The 23,648-nt window shown below is 39.3% G+C and overlaps 1 protein-coding gene across 1 annotated transcript in view; it reads left to right on the top strand.

The window, feature by feature from the left end:
• tup (LIM1_Isl and LIM2_Isl domain-containing protein tup) overlaps positions 1-23,648 on the top strand; it is a 508,313-nt gene that overhangs the window by 428,530 nt on the left and 56,135 nt on the right. The window contains exon 5 of the mRNA XM_067142241.2: positions 22,396-22,602. Coding sequence (XP_066998342.1) covers positions 22,396-22,602 — 207 coding nt within the window. The remainder of the gene's footprint in view (positions 1-22,395; positions 22,603-23,648) is intronic.

Below are 23,648 nucleotides of genomic sequence, written 5' to 3'. Positions count from 1 at the left end.
CTACACCACAGAGGCGGACTTTCAGGCAGTTTATACATTTATTTATTCAAAATAAGTTTCGTCAGATTGTAGAACTAAACAGTTATAAATTAACTGAGTCTAATCTGAAAAGATTGGCTTCAGATGTTACAAATTCATTTCAAGAGACCTTACAGCTAGGTCTTCGGCCCATTTATTAAAATTAGTATCTTCACTTGTGTCGACCGAGCGCCCAGCTTCTATTTCAAACTTGATCAGAGGTTTAATGACCACATGCCCTTCCTGGTACCATAGTCTACTATGCGTTGGTCTTATCGAAAATCTCAACCGATGTTACCGGGATCCGAACCCAGGAGATACTGTACATACATCTTCGTTAGAGGCTGTTATGTCTTTAGCGTTCAGTCAGCAAGCCTTGTAACCGTACAACAGGGTTACAGACTCCATTCTGTATTTATTATTATTATTATTATTATTATTATTATTATTATTATTAACCTGATTCATTAGATTTTATATATTCTGTTTCTCATCATTTAGACTGTAATAATTAGGTATCGCGTATATTATTGTATTTAATCATAGGTTAAGTGAATATGTTTGTAATTATTCTGTATTGTAGTAAGTGAGATTTGTTGGTTTCATATTGTCATGCTGTGGCTTGTAACTTTGGCTAGATGAGCTGGCATAGTATTTTGCAATCGAGGCTATGTTTAACTGGGAATGTTGTGTACAAGGAGTTTTCCCGGTGACGCATTCGGCATAGTCATTCTTGGACCGCTTGGGTACGCTTAGACGACGCGTGACTGATGACATCAGTGCGTGGACACGTGATTGCGACCAAGTGTCAGTATTCGCCAGCTACTGTATGTGGAAGTGGAAGGGATGAACAGGAGTAGGGAGAGGAGTCGTCATCGCGAGGTCATATAAAGTCAAGGCGACGGTGGGGAGAGGTATTCTGTTCTTACTCAGTTCATAAGCAGTTGATATCGTGCAGATCATATGTAACAGTCAGATGTATCAAATGGAAGAAGTGGTCTTAGTGTGATGGTCAGAGCTAAGAGTTGTGTTTGAAGAGGTAATAATCGAGGAGGTCTACAAGTGGTGGTTGTATCCGAGCAGAGACGGGTACTATGCTGATAAAGAAACATCATCTTCTTGTGAGGATGGACTTCACAAGGTGCTTCAAGAATATTTTACAATTTCTTATAATATATTGAGTGGACGTAATTACATTGGAGCTCCCTACACGCGTACATGGTATGTAGGCCAACTCCTTGTGACATAAGAAGATTACAACAGACGGCTCCCGACTTCAGCTCACAGGTTTTCCCAAGAATTTCAAGTTCAACAGCGGTGTATGCAGACAACAGGTAATTAAAGCATCAGACATGTTATGCATTCATAACATGAAGAAGAGTGTAATCAGCGGCGATATCACATCTCACTTCAAGTTCATGCCTATAGCTTTTTTTGTTTAGATTAAATTTTCCTTTTCTTTGTACCGCAAATCTCACAATATATTTCTTTTGTTAAATTAAAAGACGTAAATGATTGTTCATTGTGACGTAAATTTAGTCATAAACTCAGTTTTATTTTTAATTATAATAAGTGATTCCAGTTCCATGTACAATCCTCAATTGTGGAAATGCAACAGTAATTTAATATTGTCCTGATCCATATCCCTGTATATTGCCAGATATGTGAGTTTATCACCTCACGCCTTGAGATAATTGATATAAGAGGTATGCTCTACCGAATTTTGTTGTTTTTCTTATAAAAGCAACTGGCGCTCAAACAAATGTTATGTATATTATGTGGAAGATATGAAGGTATAATAGTAGTGGTCAGAGCAGCCACAACGTGGCGCCCAGCGTGGGGCTCGAAAGGTTCAGAAAAAGTGTTTCTGAATGGCAATATACATGGATCAGTTCTTTTAATGAGTACGCACATGTTAAATTCACCGAGTAATGTTAGGAAGGTCATTTTGTTGAAGTTTGTATTTAAGGGGTAATGTCAGAGGAAGTGCAAGGGGAAATAGCTTTGAGATCGCGAAAAATTAGTAGGAAACCGAAGATGGACAAGGATAGCAATATGCAGTCAGGTGATGAGGCTGAGGTTATTGTGTCCAAGGAAATCCAAGGTGGTAACATAAATAGGAAGTTGGTGACTAAGGTGGGACCTGCTGAAAGTCAGAAAATAGTAGAAACTGAGGAAAACGCTGTCACGCAAGATCAAAGTAAAGGGGTGATTGACCTGGGTTTATTTAATTTGCTGATGTCCAAAATGACTGAGCAGAATAATGCCATGAGTGAGAAAATTGAAACGGTTATTAGTGAAAAAATTGAATCTCAGAATAATATTATGAGTGAGAAAATTGAAACGGTTATTAGTGAAAAAATTGAATCTCAGAATAATATTATGAGTGAGAAAATTGAATCTCAGAATAATATCATTAGTGAGAAAATTGAAGCTCAGGGTATTAGTATTAATAAGAAGATTGATGATGTTAGTAATAAGATAGATCATAAGGTGTTAGAAATAAGTAAGCAAATTAATAATTTAGAAAGTAAGGTAAATAGGGAGTGTAGTGACATCAGAGCAGAGATGGAATTGGGTCGGAGCAATCTCCATACGGAAATAGAGCAAATTAGTGAGACATGCATCAAACAGATTGATGAATTAGGCGCCAAGATCGAGTCGAATAAAGGAGAAATCAATGAGTTAGTAGAAGAAAGGTTTGAAAAGATAACCAATACAGTGGGGCAAGAAACTAGGAAATGTATTAGTAGGGTAGAACATGTGGAAAGAAAACTTGGAGAAGTAGGTGATCTAGAGAGTGAACAAAAATCATTATCACAGAAGGTGAGAGAATCGGAAGAAAAATTACAGGAGAAGCTAAGAAAAATTGAAGAAAAGGCTGAGGAAACATTGGAAGAAAAATTTCTGAGTTGCCAGAGAGTACTCCAGAAAGAAGTGCGTGATAGTAGAAATGTACGTGAAATAATTGTAAATAATGGTTTAATCACTAGAGATCATGATTTACCTAAGTTTTCTGGGAAAGAATTTAACCCGATGGAATTTATGAGAGTAGTAGAGAAGAAATTTTCTGTTCAATTAAGAGACAATATTATTAGCTGGGAAACTGTATTGGAGATCTTATCTAATGCTTTCGTAGGAGAGACTAAGTCTTGGTTTCAAGTATATAAAAGCTCGATGTCTAGTCTAACTGAATTTAAGGAGAAATTCGTGGCTAAATTTTGGAGTGAAGGTGTTCAGAGTAGAGAGAGAGAGAGAGTAATGTTTGGCAGGTATTATTCTAACGAGGGTGTTAGAATGACTGAATACTTTTTGGCTCATGTTTTGGTGTGGAGAAATTTAGAATGTATTGGACCTGAGGCTGATATAGTTAGACTTATGGCTAAGCACTATCCCAATAGAATAAGAGAAGCTGTTTGTATGCAAAGAGTGGAGACTATTAAGGAAATGGAGATTTTGTTGGAAAGTTTTGATGCTTTAGGTAGTAGCTTGAATAATAATAGGACACTAAATAGGAATGTAGAAGGAAGGGGTAACCAATCTAATAATCAGGACAGGCCTATGAATAATCGTAACTACAGAAGAGAATATCAGGAGAGACCTAATAATAATTTCCACAGGGAGAGAAATTATCAGAATAGTTCGGAAAATTTCAGGACTGGGAGGCGTGATTATGGTAATCAACCAGAAGCTGGGAGGCGGGAGAATACAGGCCATAATAATAATAATAATGACGCTAGAGGAAATAGGCAACAGGGGAGGCCGACTGAGGTGTGTAACCAACAAGTCGTAACCGAACCAAGTACTTTAAACGCGCAACGGACTGTATAAACAGGTCACTGAGACAGTCCGTAAATGGTAAGTTCACGTATAAGGTAGATAAGTATGTTAATGTCGACCAGCCTATAGTTGTAAGTGAACATGATTGTGACCTAGGTAGCAATAATTCAAATATTTTAAGTGACGACTTAATCGTAAACAATAAATTTTATAAGTGTAATTTAAATTTAGATATAAGGCAAGATTTGTTAAGTGGTCTTATATTATGTAATGAGGATAATTTAAGTAGTGTTACTGTTACACCGACGATTGAACTGCTGATATGGGGCAGAAAAGTTAAGATTTTGTTGGACTCTGGTAGTGAGAAGTCATGTGTAAATTCCAAGCTGTATGAGGAAGTTTTGAGAGAGAAGTATGAGGTAGCGGAAATTCCAGTGAGGAATACGTTCATCGTAACAGCTGTTGGAAACAAGTCTCAAAGAGTGAATAAACAAATAGCTGTCCCCATTAACATAAGTGGAGAATGTATTTTCCAACCATGCTTAGTTGTGCCTAATTTAGTTAATGCCGTTATTTTAGGTACCGACTGGTTAACGTGTCACAAGGCTAAATTAAATTTTGATCTGTGTAATGTCAATCTTATTTGGGGAAAGAGTAGCAGGGAAGTCAGTTTACCATATGATGTTTTGTCAGAAATTAGTGCGAATAAAGTGTGTTCTAGTACGGAAGGATCTTGTGAAATTCCTAATATGAGGAAAAATATAGATGTCTGCCATGTGTCCATACAGAGAGATTCTAGAGATGAATTGTATGAGACAGTGGAGAAATGTAATTTAGCGGAAAGTCAGAAGGACGAATTGTGTGAATTATTGATATCACATAGTGATGTTTTTAGCGATCGGCCTGGTAGAACACATCTTTACGAACACAAATTTAATGTTATTGATAACTCAACTTTTGTAGGATCGAAATATCCCATTCCGTTAAAATACGCTAGCGCTGTTGAAGAGCAGATTGACATTATGCTAGATTATAATATAATTGAACCATCATGTAGTCCTAATTTAAATCCACTTGTTATTATACCTAAGAAGGTAACACGGTAAGATTGTGCATGATAATTTTTGTAAGACTAAATTGGATGAATTTGAACTTGGTGACAAGGTTTTACTCAGAGTGCCACTCCCGTCATCAGCAGAAACTGGTCAATTTTCTAAGTTTTTCTTGTTATATCAGGGTTACTTCACCGTAGTGAAACGGATTGGGAAATGTGCTTATTCATTAGAAGACAAGGAAGGAAATATCGTAGGCACATACAATATAAGAAATCTTAAGAAATATATCATGTGAGTTTGTTGATTAATTTTCATTATTATGTTAATTCACCATATTTTATGAAGCTGGCATTGCGAACAGGACTTCAGTGAAATTAGCGTGTGATGTGATAATAAGTGAAGCACGGCAGTGCAATAAACTCCAGTGCTTGGAGACAGTGTATATAATGAAATGTCTTCGAGAATTACTTTTGAACACTCAATGAACGTTTGAAACGACAGAAGTGAGAAAGAAATGTAATCTGTATGTAAATAATACTGTATAATCAAAGTGAAAATGATAATTGATAAATGTTTTATATGTGTAACAACGAACATTCAGATGGATGATACTATGTACCAAATTTGTAAAGGGCATTTTATACATGTATCTATGGTGTACTCGATTTCAGGTGATTGTGTAGATATTTCATGAATCAATCGATTCATTTAATCGATTATTTCATGAGGGAGGCGTTCTGTAACCGTACAACAGGGTTACAGACTCCATTCTGTATTTATTATTATTATTATTATTATTATTATTATTATTATTATTATTATTATTATTATTAACCTGATTCATTAGATTTTATATATTCTGTTTCTCATCATTTAGACTGTAATAATTAGGTATCGCGTATATTATTGTATTTAATCATAGGTTAAGTGAATATGTTTGTAATTATTCTGTATTGTAGTAAGTGAGATTTGTTGGTTTCATATTGTCATGCTGTGGCTTGTAACTTTGGCTAGATGAGCTGGCATAGTATTTTGCAATCGAGGCTATGTTTAACTGGGAATGTTGTGTACAAGGAGTTTTCCCGGTGACGCATTCGGCATAGTCATTCTTGGACCGCTTGGGTACGCTTAGACGACGCGTGACTGATGACATCAGTGCGTGGACACGTGATTGCGACCAAGTGTCAGTATTCGCCAGCTACTGTATGTGGAAGTGGAAGGGATGAACAGGAGTAGGGAGAGGAGTCGTCATCGCGAGGTCATATAAAGTCAAGGCGACGGTGGGGAGAGGTATTCTGTTCTTACTCAGTTCATAAGCAGTTGATATCGTGCAGATCATATGTAACAGTCAGATGTATCAAATGGAAGAAGTGGTCTTAGTGTGATGGTCAGAGCTAAGAGTTGTGTTTGAAGAGGTAATAATCGAGGAGGTCTACAAGTGGTGGTTGTATCCGAGCAGAGACGGGTACTATGCTGATAAAGAAACATCATCTTCTTGTGAGGATGGACTTCACAAGGTGCTTCAAGAATATTTTACAATTTCTTATAATATATTGAGTGGACGTAATTACATTGGAGCTCCCTACACGCGTACATGGTATGTAGGCCAACTCCTTGTGACATAAGAAGATTACAACAGACGGCTCCCGACTTCAGCTCACAGGTTTTCCCAAGAATTTCAAGTTCAACAGCGGTGTATGCAGACAACAGGTAATTAAAGCATCAGACATGTTATGCATTCATAACATGAAGAAGAGTGTAATCAGCGGCGATATCACATCTCACTTCAAGTTCATGCCTATAGCTTTTTTTGTTTAGATTAAATTTTCCTTTTCTTTGTACCGCAAATCTCACAATATATTTCTTTTGTTAAATTAAAAGACGTAAATGATTGTTCATTGTGACGTAAATTTAGTCATAAACTCAGTTTTATTTTTAATTATAATAAGTGATTCCAGTTCCATGTACAATCCTCAATTGTGGAAATGCAACAGTAATTTAATATTGTCCTGATCCATATCCCTGTATATTGCCAGATATGTGAGTTTATCACCTCACGCCTTGAGATAATTGATATAAGAGGTATGCTCTACCGAATTTTGTTGTTTTTCTTATAAAAGCAACTGGCGCTCAAACAAATGTTATGTATATTATGTGGAAGATATGAAGGTATAATAGTAGTGGTCAGAGCAGCCACAGCCTCTGTGAATTAATTGTCTCCACAATCCTAGCTCTTTGGCCTCGTTTAGTTCTACATCTGTTATTATTAAATTATTACAAAACTGAGTCAAACCATCGTTGCCTTTGTCTCCCTCTGCTTCTCTTACCCTCCAAACCCGACTCCGTTATTCTTCTTTGTAACCTATCTTCCTCTATTTTCCCCACATGACCCCACCACCGAAGCCGCTTTATGCGTACGGCTTCATCCATTCAGTTTATTCCCAACTTACTTTTTATCTCCTAATTCCGAGTACCTTCCTGTCATTGTCCCCGCCTGTTCGAACCAATAATTATTTTCTTTACTTTCACGGTCTAATGTGCAGTATAATGTGTCTTAATAGCGTTTCCCCATCGCCTTCCATAATTAAAATAAATCAAACAATAAATCACTCTTCCTAGAAAAAACAGGTAAGTTATTTTGTCAGTTTTCTTATGTTTTGTAGTAACTTACTAAAGTCAGTGCTCTCTATCATTTGACACTAACAAGATAAGTAATTTCGTCATAATACTGAAGAAATACTCCACATTTTACTTCCAGATTATTCAAGAATACAAAACAGTCATCGGTAATAACCAGATAAGTTTAGTTATCTTGTTAATATTCCTGAATATTATAGACATGATACTGTATAGGCTTTTCGGCTTATGCCGTGTCAAGAAAATAGGGCAAAATTCTTTACTGTGTTCTGCGTCATCAGAAGAAATCTCGACTGTCCACGAGGAAGGCTTCTTAAACAATGACTCTTTAAATTTAGATGTTATAATAGAAATGGAAATGGCACATTCATTCGCCACCAGATGGCTCCCAGGACGTGGCACAGCACTAGCATTCGAAGCGGAAGCTGACCGAACCATCAGAATCAGCCTAAGAGGTTCACATAACATATGACATTGGCACAAGTCCGGAATGGACCATCTAGCGATGAGGAACGTACGAATTTGGAAAACACTGAGACGAAATAACAATAGTGAAGGGACAGGGAAAGGAACTACTTACGTAAATTGTTAATGGCTGGCAACTAGGTATTACTTAATGGATAGCCGGTGTCCCTATTGAAATTGTTAGGATTTCTACGTATTTCCACAGCTTCCCGTATAATCCTGGACCTGTAGTGCCTAGTGTGGGTAAGAGCTCGAGTATCTTGGAACATGTCATTAGAGCGTGCTCAGCTATTGCTGATTTGTCTGACTGGTTGAGACGAATATTACGTTCATGTTCCTTGGTACGGGTACCAATGGACCGGCATGTTTGTCCGATATATACCTTACCGCAAGTACAGGGAATTTCGTATACCCCATGATGTAAAAGTGGGGACAATTTGTCCTTGTCCTGAATATTGTTAATAAAATGTGGCTTCAACCAGATAAGTCAGTTTGTGTTGTGTGTAGTATAGTTTCTGTTGTTATTTTGGATGTGGACATTATTATCTTGTAAGTGAATTATTGGTAGTGACTTTACACAGTCGCCTTAGTTAAGAGAACGGTTAAAATCTTAATAGCTTCTTGTTACCACAAAGACGCACACACGAAATGATCTCAATCGTGTACACTATTTGAAACAAGTTATATATACAAATTCTACACACACTGCCATCTACTATGCTCTTGAACAAAATACTATTACGAAGAATAAGAAGAAGACTGCCACTATAGCTTGTCAACGTATTATCATGAATTCACATACTCGATTGACGACTTGCACTCAAAACTCTTGTTAAACAACACTATTTAACCCTCAAGATTGCCTCTTCGCCAGGCCAGGCTTCTAGAAGAATATGACACAACATGTTTTTTCGTAATTTCAAGAGTCTCCAATAACCTATTTACAATGAATGAAATTTTCTGTAACTCTCTAGTTCCGAAGATACGTTGTCCTCGACTATTACCGCGAGTTGCAGAACATTGCAGTGAATTTATACATCATATATAGGCTACAGGTAATAATAATAAATTATATACTATTAATGACGTGTCCTCACATTAAATAAACTCATATTTATATACATAGAGCAGATATTTCATGACATAACCTCACAAGTAATAAGACCACGATTTGTACCAAATAAAGTCCGAACATAACTACATAAATAATAATAATAATAATAATAATAATAATAATAATAATAATAATAATAATAATAATAATACCGAGCTCGATAGCTGCAGTCGCTTAAGTGCGGCCAGTATCCAGTATTCGGGAGATAGTAGGTTCGAACTCCACTGTCGGTAGCCCTGAAAATGGTTTTCCGTGGTTTCCCATTTTCACACCAGGCAAATGCTGGGGCTGTACTTAACTCAGGCCACGGCCGCTTCCTTCCCACTCCTATCCCTTTCCTGTCCCATCGTCGCCGTAAGACCTATCTGTGTCGGTGCGACGTAAAACATCTAGCAAAATAATAATAATAATAATAATAATAATAATAATAATAATAATACTCGTCAAGCTCTATATTTCCATTATTTACCCATGGGTTAGAGAATATTGTTTCCAGGTTATACTAGTCCATCACACTTGCATCAAGCTAACAGTACACAAATATTACTTACGCCACTTTGGTTTTGACTGGTCCACATCAGAAAATAATGCCTGGTCATTATAGAACAAGTCACTTTCATTCACGATCCAAAGCAGATACTGTACTTCATTAATATTTTGAATTAAACGAAATCAAACGAAAACGCTGTCTCATATAACGCAGAATGGTTTGACAACATTTAGTTAAACGGTCACTTCTTAATATTTAAAATATAAAAATGCTTCCCCTGAGAATATTTTTTTTTACTTGTCTTGTTATTCCCTAGGCTGACTTACTATGGAACATATTTCGTGAAATATCATTCCTGGAATATTGTAGTACCATTGATTGCGGTGTTTAGTTCCGTCTGAACTCCCAAGTTACCGGACAACAATGTCACTAAAACACCACTCGCCACTGCACTTTCAGATTAAATTGCGGTCATGTCTTTTCTTCTTTCCTGCTTAACGTTGCAGTAGCACAGGTAGGTTCTTGGTACTAGTGAGCTAGGAATTTAGTAAAACTGGGAAGGTAGTTGGAGGGCTCTTAATTAAAGTACAGCTCCTGCATTTACCTGGAGGGAAAATGGGAAACCACGGAAAACTGCAGGCTTGGGAAATTTTAAACGACGTGAAAACCCATAGCTAACCATACTGGCAAGTAAAGAAACCCTAATAGACGTAACTTCCTCACTGAGCCAAATCATTATTATCATTATCATTTTTCCCAGTCCTTTCCCCAATTTTGGGGGGCCGGCACTAGATGTGAATTTGGCTCGGTTTTACCATCTCACGTCAACCCTATGTGGAGGTGTGTTTTTGTTGTGGTCGGTACTGTGCTGTGTTGTATGTAGATGAAATGAAGACGAATAGAAACATCTAGTCCCCCGACCCGGCTGGTAATCGAACTCTGAACCGATGGGCAGTTCGCTAATCGTTCAGCCAAGGACGTGCTTGATCAGATGCATTGGTGGAAGTATAATACTGCTATGGAAATGCAGAATACCTGTAGTCAAAGCTAGCAAAGGTATCCTACAGGTTTGGAATCATCACTTTTTAGGAGGACTCCAAATCACAGGAAAGAAATTTCAGGAATTCTACAAACATCGAGCAAGATTTGAACCGTAGCTACTTTCTTCATAATACAATGATAGTGTCACTCGGTTATCATAACCCTAACATTAGTCACTTTCTTCCTTGATAAATTACTCGAATAAGCTTGAATTAATGTCCCTAATAATTACACATGAACCAAGCAATCACTCAGTCAACGAGCTAAAAGTTATACATAATACTGCAATGTATACCAAATCCCTGGAACTCTAGTGAAGAGTTCGTGGATGAGATTTAGTTATGCGAATCGCTAAACAATCCCGACACATGATCCTCCCGATGTGTACCTTGACAGCGCTTTTCCCATCACGTTTAGCGTCTCCCCTTTCATTTTTTTTAAACTTCCTGTCGTACGTCCTTCCGACCAAACGTTTGGAACCATGACGTCACTGACAAGGGTAAAGTAAAGAAAAAGAAACGGTAAATATTGTGTTGGAAGACGAAACTGTATTTGTAGACAAAGTTTACTCGTAAAACGGATATCAATGGAGATAACGTTAAACAAACATAATAATAATAATAATAATAATAATAATAATAATAATAATAATAATAATAATAATAATAATAATTGAGCTCTGGATGCCCGCCAAGCTCCCTGTCAGCCGCTTCTATCCCCATAATATTCCCATTTCAGCTCCGAGACCAGCTCAGTTAGTTATAATAATAATAATTATTATTATTAACGGATCTTGAGCTTGTTGCACTAGTTCTGAAATGAAAATAATAATAATAATAATAATAATAATAATAATAATAATAATAATAATAATAATAATAATAATAATAATAATGTTATTTGTTTTACGTCCCACTAACTACTTTTTAAGGTCTTCGGAGACGCCGAGGTGCCGGAATTTAATCCCGCAGGAGTTCTTTTTCGTGCAAGTAAATCTACCGACACGGGGCTGTCGTATTTGAGCACCTTCAAATACCACCGGACTGAGCCAGGATCGAACCTGCCAAGGTGGGGTTAGAAGGCCAGCGCCTTAACCGTTTGAGCCACTCAGCCCAGCAAAATGAAAATGTATGGCACAGCAGCCTTGATGGGCCTTTCCCTACTAAGCGACCGTTGCTCAGCCCGAAGGCCAGCATATTACGAGGTGAGGAGTGGTCAGCGCAACGAATCGTCTCGGCTGTTATTCTTGGCTTTTTAGACCGCGGCTGCTATATCACCTTCAGTTAGCTCCTCATTTGTAATTATATAGGCTGAGTAGACCAAGAACCAGTCCACAGATCTAAGTAAAAATACAGACCTGGCTGGGAATCGAGCCCCGGGTCTCGAAGTAAGAGACAGACGTGCTACCCTAAAACCGCAGGACCGGGAATTCTGATATATCTGCGACCAGTCTAACACAGTATATGTTTTAGCCAGGGTTTTAAGACTGGATGTCTTTTCTGACACCGGAAAACCTAGTCACCACGATTCAAATCTCTGTCCTATCGCATTTTCCCATATCCTGGTGGGTTGCGTGTACGAATGACGGTATATCGCATATGTCAATTTGGCTCTATTTTACAGTCGGATGGTTATCCTGACGCCACCAAGGGACAGGAAAGTGGAAGCATTTCTAAGCTCAGCTAGCGCCCTGTGGTCGCCTTGCAAGTCTCATAACATCTGTGCATGTTATGAGCATGGTTATAAATTTACTAAATGCGTTGGTTTGAGAATTCGGTAATTATCTCCGGATTTTACAGCTATACTATGCCATACTGTAAGTGCTCTGCCGTAACTGTGAAAGAGCACCGTGCGAGGAACCTTCATAGATAACTCTCGCTTCTCTGAAGTCATTTCTGAGTAATGTTCTTCCTTCGTAGTTAAAAGTTTCAATGTTCACATTGTTTCCGAAGAAAATGAGAGCCAGAATGAATCATCTGAATTTGTCTTTGTATACGTATGGTACACAAGGATTTTCGAGAAGGAAGTGGCGAGTAGCTCTGCTGTATACCGTGTTGGCGTCTTGTTCCGCCCCATTCGCTGAGCTCTGGATGCCCGCCAAGCTCTCTTGTCAGCCGCTTCTTTCCCCATAATATCCCCATTTCAGCTCCGAGACCAGCTCAGTTTGCTCCACCTATTGAGGCGTGGTCGTTGGCTAAAGAAAGCGAGCACAACAAAGTTACTACCACATGGATTATAAAACGAAATATATTGAAAGGAAATACTAGTAAACGAAATCAATATGTGTCCGTACATTTTTTGCCGGGACAACGGACACTTTCGAGAAATAAGGGACAATCCCGTAAAATAAGGGACGTCTGGTCATCCTAGCGTAACTTCGTTGGTTAAGTGTCTAGCAGTTTGTTCAGGTAAGGTAAGGGTCTATTCTGCCCGAAGGCAGATCCGAACCTCCTCCGAGGTGTGCCTGAGCCGGAGTTTGCGTACGGTAGGGTGGCCAATTCCTTTCCGCTCCTCCAATCCCTTACCCCCCACCAACAGCGCGTGGCAACCCATCCAAATCTTGACCACGCCCATTGTTGCTTAACTTCGGAGATCTCACGGGATCCGGTGTTTCAACACGGCTACGGCCGTTGGCAGTTTGTTCAAGAAGTATTTTATTTCGGTTCACTGATAACAAAAGTCATGATCACCGGGCGAGCTGGCCGTGCGCGTAGAGGCGCGCGGCTGTGAGCTTGCATCCGGGAGATAGTAGGTTCGAATCCCACTATCGGCAGCCCTGAAGATGGTTTTCCGTGGTTTCCCATTTTCACACCAGGCAAATGCTGGGGCTGTACCTTAATTAAGGCCACGGCCGCTTCCTTCCAACTCCTTGTCCTTTCCTATCCCATCGTCGCCATAAGACCTATCTGTGTCGGTGCGACGTAAAGCCCCTTGCAAAAAAAAAGAAAAAAAAGTCATGATCACTTGGAATAGAACAAATGAAGTGCTGGAGTAGTAGACTAAAAACTGCTGTGCCACAGATAACTAAGATCTAGAAAAATAATTAAAATTGATTAGATACTAATGTTCTACTGTTTCCCATTTCCCTGTAGCCTATGCATCTGAATGCTGGACAGGCAACTCAAGGCATATTGATGTACTGTTGGTGACGGATTCTGAGAGCAGCTTGGACTTTTAGAACGACGCAAAAAATCAGTCTGAAAACATGGCTTAGTTCAATGGTGAAACAAGAAGTTACCAAATACGTCTGACACACTGTTGGAAGAAAAAGTGTAGAGAAGACTATTATTCAAATATCGAACGAGGTCTCGAGAGCACGAGAAAGAATTCTAACCTGATATCTATTATTATCATCTATTTATTTATTTACCAAAAACTGTATCTACAGTTTGTGGACGACAGATGGAGAAAGGGCAAGCCTCACACACACAGAAGTGTGTAGACTTGATGAAAATGAAAACCTACAACCTGTTTTCCAGTCTTTGACCGGGTCAGGGATGTAATGAATGAACCATATATAGGCTATTATAACAATGGGGTCGCCACTCCCAAGGTGATTATTAATGACTGATAAATGCTATGAAATGATAATGGAGAGTGTTGCTGGAATGAAAGATGACAGGAGAAAAACCTGTCCCGCCTCCGCTTTGTCCTGCACAAATCTCACATGGAGAGACCGGGATTTGAACTACGGTATCCAGCGGTGCGAGGCCGACGCGCTGCCGTCTGAGCCACGGAGGCTCACCTGTAGACTAGATATGACAAGGCAAATGTTCTGGTGCATGAGGATGACAGACAAGAGAACCTTACCGTGAGAATATCAGACACCATCCAGACAACTCCACCATTCAATGAGCTTAATGAACTCGAAATACCGTGTCCTGCTGTCGACTTACCAGATAACCTCTGTGGTTCATTTTATGTTCATGAGGCAAAATGAATCTCAGCAAATAGTCCGGGTAAAACACCCGTCTCAAACGTCTCTCTCTCAAATAAGTGGGATATGTCCCTGTCAATGACCGATATTTTTTTCTTCTATCTGGCTGGAGTTCTTCGCACTATAGGTGAGCATATGGGTAAGAGGTTCTAAATTAAGTACAGTAAAGAACAAAAACAAAGCCACCCACTTACATGCCAGTATCCAGGGATTCTCGAGAAAATTAGCTTTGAGAAATTCCAAGTATCTATATCAGCTTAAGGTTAACAAAGTGGCAAGCGAGGGCGTGGCTTAATGAGTAGCATCCGAGTCTAGTAATCGAGGGATCGCTTTCACATCCCGCTACTTGCATGTTCTTTTTCCTTCTTTTGTTCCATTCTAAATACAGTATACAGTACATAAGAATATTTGTAATGGTTCAAAGGTTGGGTACCAAAATGTAAAATGTTGAGCAGATTTTTTTTTACCGGATGAGTTGGCCGTGCGGTTAGGGCGCGCAGCTGTGAGCTTTCATCCAGGTGATAGTGGGTTCGAACCCCACTGTCGGCAGCCCCAAAGATGGTTTTTCCGTGGTTTCCCATTTTCATACCAGAAAAATGCTGGTGCTGTACCTTAATTAAGGCCACGGCTGCTTCCTTCCCACTCTTCGGCCTTTCCTAACTTATCGTCACCATGTGACCTATACCGGACGCTAATCAGTAATGTTGCTACAATACAATTGTGCTTAAAGACTGCCTTCATCTTATTATTCTTGATTGTGAGCTGACGTTTCACAAGAACCTGCCAGTATACGGGAAACCAAACGTTTTACATCTGGCACACACCGAGCTCGATAGCTGCAGTCGCTTAAGTGCGGCCAGTATCCAGTATTCGGGAGACAGTAGGTTCGAACCCCACTGTCGGCAGCCCTGAAAACGGTTTTCCGTGGTTCCCCATTTTCACACCAGGCAAATGCTGGGGCTGTACCTTAATTAAGGCCACGGCCGCTTTCTTCCCACTCCTAGCCCTATCCTGTCCCCTCGTCGCCATAAGACCTATCTGTGTCGGTGTGATGTAAAGCAACTAGCAAAGCAAAAAAACAAAAAAAAATCTGGCACACTGCACAATCGCCGAGAACTATTCCCACCCAGAATATACGAGGAATGGAACACAAGAAGGAAAAAGAAACAGAAAACCTTGCACGAAGCGGTACCTGAACCAGCGATCCCTCGATGACACGACTATGACACCATCCAGGGAGACACGCAGTTACTTGTCATTTCGTTATCATTTAGTTGATACAAGGCACTTGGAATTTGTCAAAGCTGATTTTCTATAAAACTTCTGGATGTGTAGTCCAGTGCTTTGGAACGCTTATGTTCGAGGACACTCCTCCACGTAAAGAAATAATAACAACAAATGAAATCCGTGAACCATCTACCTGAAGGTCCGCTTACAAGCGGGATGAAATGTTTAACCCTATACGGCATCATCTTTGTCCTGAGGAATTACCCTGGTACTTATTTTTGTCTTTTGTTGAAGGCTGAGCGACTCTAGGGGGCGGTGGCGGGGGGTTAATCCAGAAGTGGAAATCTTGTTTCTAAAGTTTTCGACTTCTTGACCGGGAATCGTCGGGCTAAGAGCGGGAAGGAAACACAAGTTTTGAAATGCACAATTCTCTTCAGTATTGTCAGAGAAATTTTAGGTGAACCTTTAAGCCCCCTTAGGCCTAATATTGTTACGCCACTGTACACTAGTCAGTTAACATATAGGCTGTTCTCTGGATAGGTCACACCCAGCCCATGACATAATCAATGCAAATAATACCTATGTATTTGATTTGTTTTATGTGTATTCACTTTTATTACCGTTGCTTATTTAATTTAATAGTTGTTCAATAAATAGTCATAATAATAATAATATACTGATTTTACGCCCCACTAATTACTTTTACGGTTTTTGGAGATGCCGAGGTGCCGTAATTCTGTGTGCCGGAGTTCTTTAACTTGCCAGTAAATCTACTGACATGAAACTGACGTATTTGAGCACCTGCAAATACCAACGGACTGAGCTATGATCGAACCTGCCTGAGCTATTTAGCCCGACAATAGCCAAATTAAATACAACCTGAGTTCCAGATTTTCTCAAGATAAATTCTGGAGCTCTGATTATTTTACTAAGACAATCTAGCTGCCGCATTATAGGCTACCACCGAAATAACTGCCGTAGGTCCGTTCTTGCTTTCCGGTACGCTACTTCAAGTTAATGACAAACAAAAATGAAAATATAAAAAGCAGCCATACAGAGAGTATGAAATCTGTCTTCCTGATGCAAACATTCCCCCACCCCCATGGTCGGAACTACCGTCAATGTCCTCGTTAAATATCACTGGTGGCGATCCCATCCCTTGTCCGCTGCGCGCTCTGCAATTACGTTCTGGCTCTTAGGCTCAGCCGTTGACGTGACAAGTGCCATTTCCTGTCGATATTCGCTCATCCTTCCTCTTGGGTTATCATAATGTCCGTGTATTCCCACACCTGATGGACGCTGTACGGCTTACAATTACATGGTTCCGGATCCGGCTTCTCGGCGAGGGCTTCAGCCGGAAGTACATTACGGAGCGGAGCGGAGCGGGTAGCTACATTGTACCGTACGAGGAGGTGTTGGTTACTAGAGAGAGAGGACTTTTCTGTTTTCAGTTCAGGAATATTTTGTCGTCAAATTACCTATCCTTTTTCCTTACAAAGCTGCGCGGTAAGTGGAATGGACAGTGCGTCAACTACCTATCGGCTCTTGTAATTACACAGTCGTCCACACTTCGAAAGACTTCCCGGAATCCTATTTCAACTCCAGACTATTTTTGGGAAATCTTCGTCATCTACCATGTTCTCATTTCTCCTACAGTAATTATTTAACTTAAGCTTACATACCAATACAGACACTGAAACAACTGGACCATTTTATTATTATTATTATTATTATTATTATTATTATTATTATTATTATTATTATTATTATTATTATTATTATTATTTTCATAACCCAGAAGCGGTGAATGATTAGCGCATTGTCATAATTGCTGGCTTTCCACCCGAAGGGCTGAAGTTCAGTTTTCAGTCGATCTCGGATCGGAATCTTCACTTGGAAAATCAGTTGATATGAGGAAGGAGATCGACTCTTTAACCCTCGACCAAAACCCAGAATGAACCAGATGGCTCCAGCGATCCCAGAAATAAGATTAGATGAAAAGCATTTCATGGCTCGGAACAATTCACGTGATAACATTTTTTTTTTCAAGTTAAACGACACAAACTGGAACAAATAAATAAACATGATTTTTTTAATTACTCTTGTAAGGTTTAAAGTAATACAACCTTAATTAAAATGTGCATGGCTGGAAGCAAAGATCTTATCCTAAGTTTGCCTACATTTTGTATCGTATGTGAGCTTATATTCCTGGTGTAGGGGTTGAGTGCCTGCCTCTTACCCGGAGGCCTCGGGTTCGATTCCCGACCAGGTCAGGGATTTTTACCTGGACCTGAGGGCTGGTTCGAGGTCCACTCAGCCTACGTGATTAGAATTGAGGAGCTATCTGACGGTGAGGTAGCGGCCCCGGTCTAGGAAGCCAAGAATAACGGCCGAGAGGATTCTTCGTGCTGACCACACGACACCTCGTAATCTGCAGGCCTTGAGGCTGAGCAGCGGTCGCTTGGTAGGCCAAGGCCCTTCAAGGGCTGTAGTGCCATGGGGTTTGGTTTTGGTTTGGTTTGGTTTATGTGAGCTTATATCCGGGAGATGATTGGTTCGAACCCTACCATGACCACCCGAAGATGGTATTTCGAGGTTCCCATTGTCCTATCAGGCAAATAAACCTACTGTAGCTACACCTTAATTAAGACTATTGGCTGCTATCTCCCTTGTCTTATCCCATTTCCTTCCCCCTCTCGCCCAAAACCTGTACACGTTCGGTTTTGAAAATAATTGATATAGGGATAAATAATACCATGCGACTTCGCTTGCAAAAATTCAAAAATTCCATTGTCGTGACCCAATCCCGTCACTGTACTAAACTAGACAGGATACGTACTAGCGTAATCAGGAACTCTGTGTGAATGGATGTGTACCAGCAGAATTATGCTTTATGACGTGTTGTGAATTTCTCGTCATCAAACTTCTACCGACCTCAGCCGGTATCGAACCCACAATCTCGGACACCAGAAGCTAACACATCAATGGTTCGATCATCGAAAAACTTTGCAATGCTGCTTCTGGCTCCGAACACAAATTGTCCGTAAAATATCTGTTCTGAGACAAGTTTGTATGCCAGTGTCTATGAAGATGATACTACACTCTAACGACAATACATGTGCAGTGGCCATAAACTGCTGGTATAGCTCTGTCCTCAGAATATACTGTTTGATAGTCTTCGTAAGCATAAACTTTATCTATACAGCTTAAGAGGTTTAATTACCGTAATGCTGTTAAAGGCCATCGACAGGTTCCGTCTGCAAATAGGTATATTTCTGAAACTTTACTATAATTGGCAGATGCAGGTGTTGATAGTACTTCAAGACAAGCCAAATGAAGGTATAATTAACATTTTTTTTGTAGATATGTCCTTGGAATAAAGAACATGTCCAGCTGTCTTGTAATTCATTACACAAGCTAACTTTAGCTACTGTTCGTCAGCATACTGTAGGAATAAGAAATGATCAGCTTTACTCCGAGTTTGTCACTGATGTATTCTCGACTCTACGTCTGTGTTATCTCTGTTATTATTATTATTATTATTATTATTATTATTATTATTATTATTCCACGAGTTCTTACTTTTCAAGACGCACTTCGAGTGACAGATTTCAGAGCAGAATATTCTCCTCCTTTTATGATGATCCTTTAGTCTTCTGATTTTTGCTCTTATTTCTCTAATTTCAATCAATTTCTACCTCCCCAAATAATAATAATAATAATAATAATAATAATAATAATAATAATAATAATAATAATAATAATAATAATAATAATAATAATCCGGTTCCTTGTCCGAGTGATCAATGAGCTTCAATGAGCCCCAGGTTCGATTCTGGGTTCGGTCGGAGATTTTACCTGAGTACGGTTAATTCCTCTAGCTCGTGGATTGGATGTTTATGTTCTTAATACACAACTCTTGATCAACACGCAACACCACACGATCAAGCATCGTAGAAACGCGTAACGGTGAATGCTCGTTGACCCTACATGCCTCCATATCGGGTTTGTGTTAAGAAAGGCATCCGCCTGTAAAACTGGGCAAAATGTACCCGAAGAAACTAGGAAAAAGGTTAGAAATAAGAAGAGGAAGAAAAATAGAATTGAAAGTGTATAATCCCGCATTATATTATTTCCATACCGGGCGAGTTGGCCGTGCGATTAGGGGCACGCAGCTGTTAGCTTGCATCCTGGAGACAGTGGGTTCGAACCCCACTGTCGGCAGCCCTAAATATGGTTTTCCGTGGTTTCCCATTTTCATACGAGGCAAATTCTGGGTCTGTACCTTAATTAAGGCCACGGCCGCTTCCTTCCAGTTCCTAGGCCTTTCCTATCGCATCGTCGCCATAAGACCTATCTGTGTCGGTGCGACGTAAAACAAATAGCAAATATTATTCATTTGACTGCCACCACATAATCGAACTTTGTGGCATTGTACGAAAACTGTAGATGTATAGTCATATGATTTCAGCTGTTTCCCTCTAAATATATTTCCAGGAGTATTTCCACGATAATAATAATAATAATAATAATAATAATAATAATAATAATAATAATAATAATAATAATAACGCACCTTCGACTTTGGATTTACAACAACACCGTTGTTTCTCCTTTTCAGATGTTTTGATATTATTATTATTATTATTATTATTATTATTATTATTATTATTATTATTATTATTATTATTATTATTATTATTATCTGCAAATTGGAGTAATTCCTCATCTAGAAATATTTATTATATAGGCCTACCTGTACGACAACATAAATGCCTGGACACTATTGCCATATTGAGATGTTGACATTTGCCAGCGCTAAATTCCTTGCAGTGGTATTATTTCTTTAAAAAGTGTATTATTGGTGTCTAATTAAGTACAATATAAACTAAAATTATAATAATTAATTACCTCTTAATTAATAGTCTATTAACAGCCGTCAGCTATAAAAGAAATATATTCTTGTCGTTCAGAAAAGAATAATTACTTCCCAAATATCGTGAACGAATTTTCAAACGTTATATACTTAAGGTAGGACGTTAATAATAATTGCATGTGGCTATTTCTGGCCGAGTACAGCTCTTGTAAGGGAGACCCTCCGATGAGGGTGGGCGGCATCTGCCATGGGTAGGTGACTGCTTGTTATTGATGTAGAGGATAGTGTTATGTGTGGAGTGTGAGTTGCAGGGATATTGGAGACGGCACAAACTCACAGCCACCGGGCCGTTTGATTAACCAATGAAGGTGAAAATCCCCGACCTGGCCGGGAATCGAACCCTCTGAACCAAAGGTCAGTACGCTGACCATTCAGCCAACGAGTCGGACAGGTAGGACGTTGAAAAGTGGGATAATGGATATTTTACCAGGCTCAGCTTTCTGTTATAGTTGTACAGTATATGTGTAATATTTCGACTTCTGTCAACTGGAACGCTGGCAGATATAAATTCAATACGTTTACATGTCCAATATATGTATTCAATGGAGTTTCTAGGAGTAGTGATGGTAGTCCAATATTGTGATAACTACCAATATAACCGCAGGAAGAAGATTCAGTAGGTCAACAATCTTTACCGTCGCTGATTTTGCCATTCGTAATGGTGTACTTAACTCGCTCTGTGGATCAGTGTTACGAGTATCGGCCGCTGGATCACAACACTGTGGGCTTAAACCCGGCAGAGGTAGTCCGATTCTTGAAAGACGGAAAATATGCTATTCAGCATACCATGGCGTGCAATGTTGGCATGTATAAGATCTCTGTTAACACATGTGGTGTTTATCCGACAAAAATAATTGAAGTTCGTCCATTAAGTGGCCCAAAAAGAGTACTGATGAATGTTATTTATTGTTTATTTATTTATTTTTGTAATTGTTAAACACATCGAAGGTTTCGGCAACGCAAGGGTGGGAAAGCGCTAGGACTGGGAAGCGACTGTGTTGTTAACTAAGGAACAGCCTCATCATTTGTCTGGTGTGGAAATGGAAAACGATCGTTTGGTCTGCCGACGGTGGGGTTCGAACCCACCTTCTCACGAATGCAAGTTCACACCTACGCGACTCGACCCGCGTGGGCAAGCCGCTCGGTCAGATCTGTTTTCTCTGTCATCTGGAAGTGAAAACTGAAACGCCGAAATTCACACGCAAACTGCCTATATGTTATCAAATCAAAATACCTGCATATGATAGCTGTTTCCATGCAGTCGTAATACTAATAATAATAATAATAATAATAATAATAATAATAATAATAATAATAATAATAATAATAATAATAATAATAATATGATCCTTGTGTTGTTATGCTAGCTCCCTCTCAGTTTTATTTAGATTTCAGTTGTTTCTCTTCTTCTCAAGTAATTTAGATCTACTGCCATGTCCAGATGGAATATTTCCCTCTACTTTTGCCATTTATTTAGAAAGAGATAAGTAAAATATATTTTTCTAGCTAGTGTATCTAATTTCTGTCAGTCTGTGATATTTTTATAAAAGACTAACACATTTAATTATGTTTATACAATTCTCTCCATTGAGTTCACGATTATTTTCAGGTTTTATTTAATACTTTCAATACTATGACCTCTAGCAATGCCATGCGTAGAGTATGCCTGAAATTGCGAAGTGTTTTGTGTTTCAGGACGGCAGGAAGTTGGGCTACGGCAGCATGCAGGGAATCCCCATGGTAGCGTCCAGCCCCGTACGTCACGAGTCCCCCCTCGGAATGAACCCCATCGAAGTACAGTCGTACCAGCCACCGTGGAAGGCGCTGTCTGACTTCGCGCTACACACGGACCTGGACCGACTCGACCCGTCAGCGCCGCCTTTCCAGCACCTCGTCAATCAGGTACCTAGTGAAATCCTAATGATACCAGTTAAAGTACCCCTATCTGTTTTTACATACTACTTTCGCTTCATACTTCTCTAGCTTCTACCTCTGCTTCTCCTTTAACCTCCTTACACACATCTTTCTAAATACATCTAAAACTCTACTTATATTACTGGTGTTTTTCCATTCTTTTATCATCCAACCTATGATTTCATGTTCGTTATTTTCCTGATTTAATGCAGTTAACAGACTCTCAGTTGTGAATTTTATTCTTGTATCTAGAGTTTCCTTACATACTTTTAACCCGAATGCAGCCGTAAGCGGATTGGTACGCGCTCTGTCTTACGGGGTAAATATCCATAGACGGACTGGTCCGCACCCGTAACCCCATTATATTATTGGAAAAGCGGTGGAGAAAGGAAGAAAAACAAAAATGGCTGAAGGCTTACTCGAACTAATACGGCTTTTATTTATTTTATTTTCGTATTTTCTTCTTCTTTCACCTCTTCTTCTTCTTAAGCTTTAAGAAACACAGTGGAGAAAGAAAGAAATAGAGCAGTTGCTGAGGGCTTACTTGATCAAATATGGCTCATTCTTTTTCTTCTCTCCTTCTTATTTTCATCCTCTTTTTCTTCCTCTTCTTTCCTTCGCCCTTTAGGAAAAGCAGTGGAGAAAGGAAAAGAACAGTTGCTGATGGCTTACTTGATCAATTAAGGCTTCTTTCTTTCTTTCTTTCTTTCTTTCTTTCTTACTCTTCGTCGTCTTCTTCTTCGCATTCTCCTTTAGAGAAAGCTGTGGAGGAAGAAAAAAGAAAACGGTTCTTCTTCTTCTTCTTCTTCTTCTTCTTCTTTAGAAAAATCGGTGGGGAAAGACAGAAAAGGAACAGCTGATCAGGGCTTACTCAATCAAATATGGCTTCTTTATCTTCTTTCCTTCATCTTATTGCAGGTAAGGCAATTTCAGACTGTTCGAGGCATTTCGAAACAATCCTGCTGAAGGCATTTTGACTTCAGTCCATAAAATCAACGCTGCACACTAGAAAGTTGGCAGATTCCTATCAGTGT

The sequence above is a fragment of the Anabrus simplex genome, chromosome 1 (assembly GCF_040414725.1).
Source record: "Anabrus simplex isolate iqAnaSimp1 chromosome 1, ASM4041472v1, whole genome shotgun sequence".
NCBI classification, from domain to species: Eukaryota; Metazoa; Arthropoda; class Insecta; order Orthoptera; family Tettigoniidae; genus Anabrus; species Anabrus simplex.
This window is presented reverse-complemented; position numbering and strand designations above follow the sequence as displayed.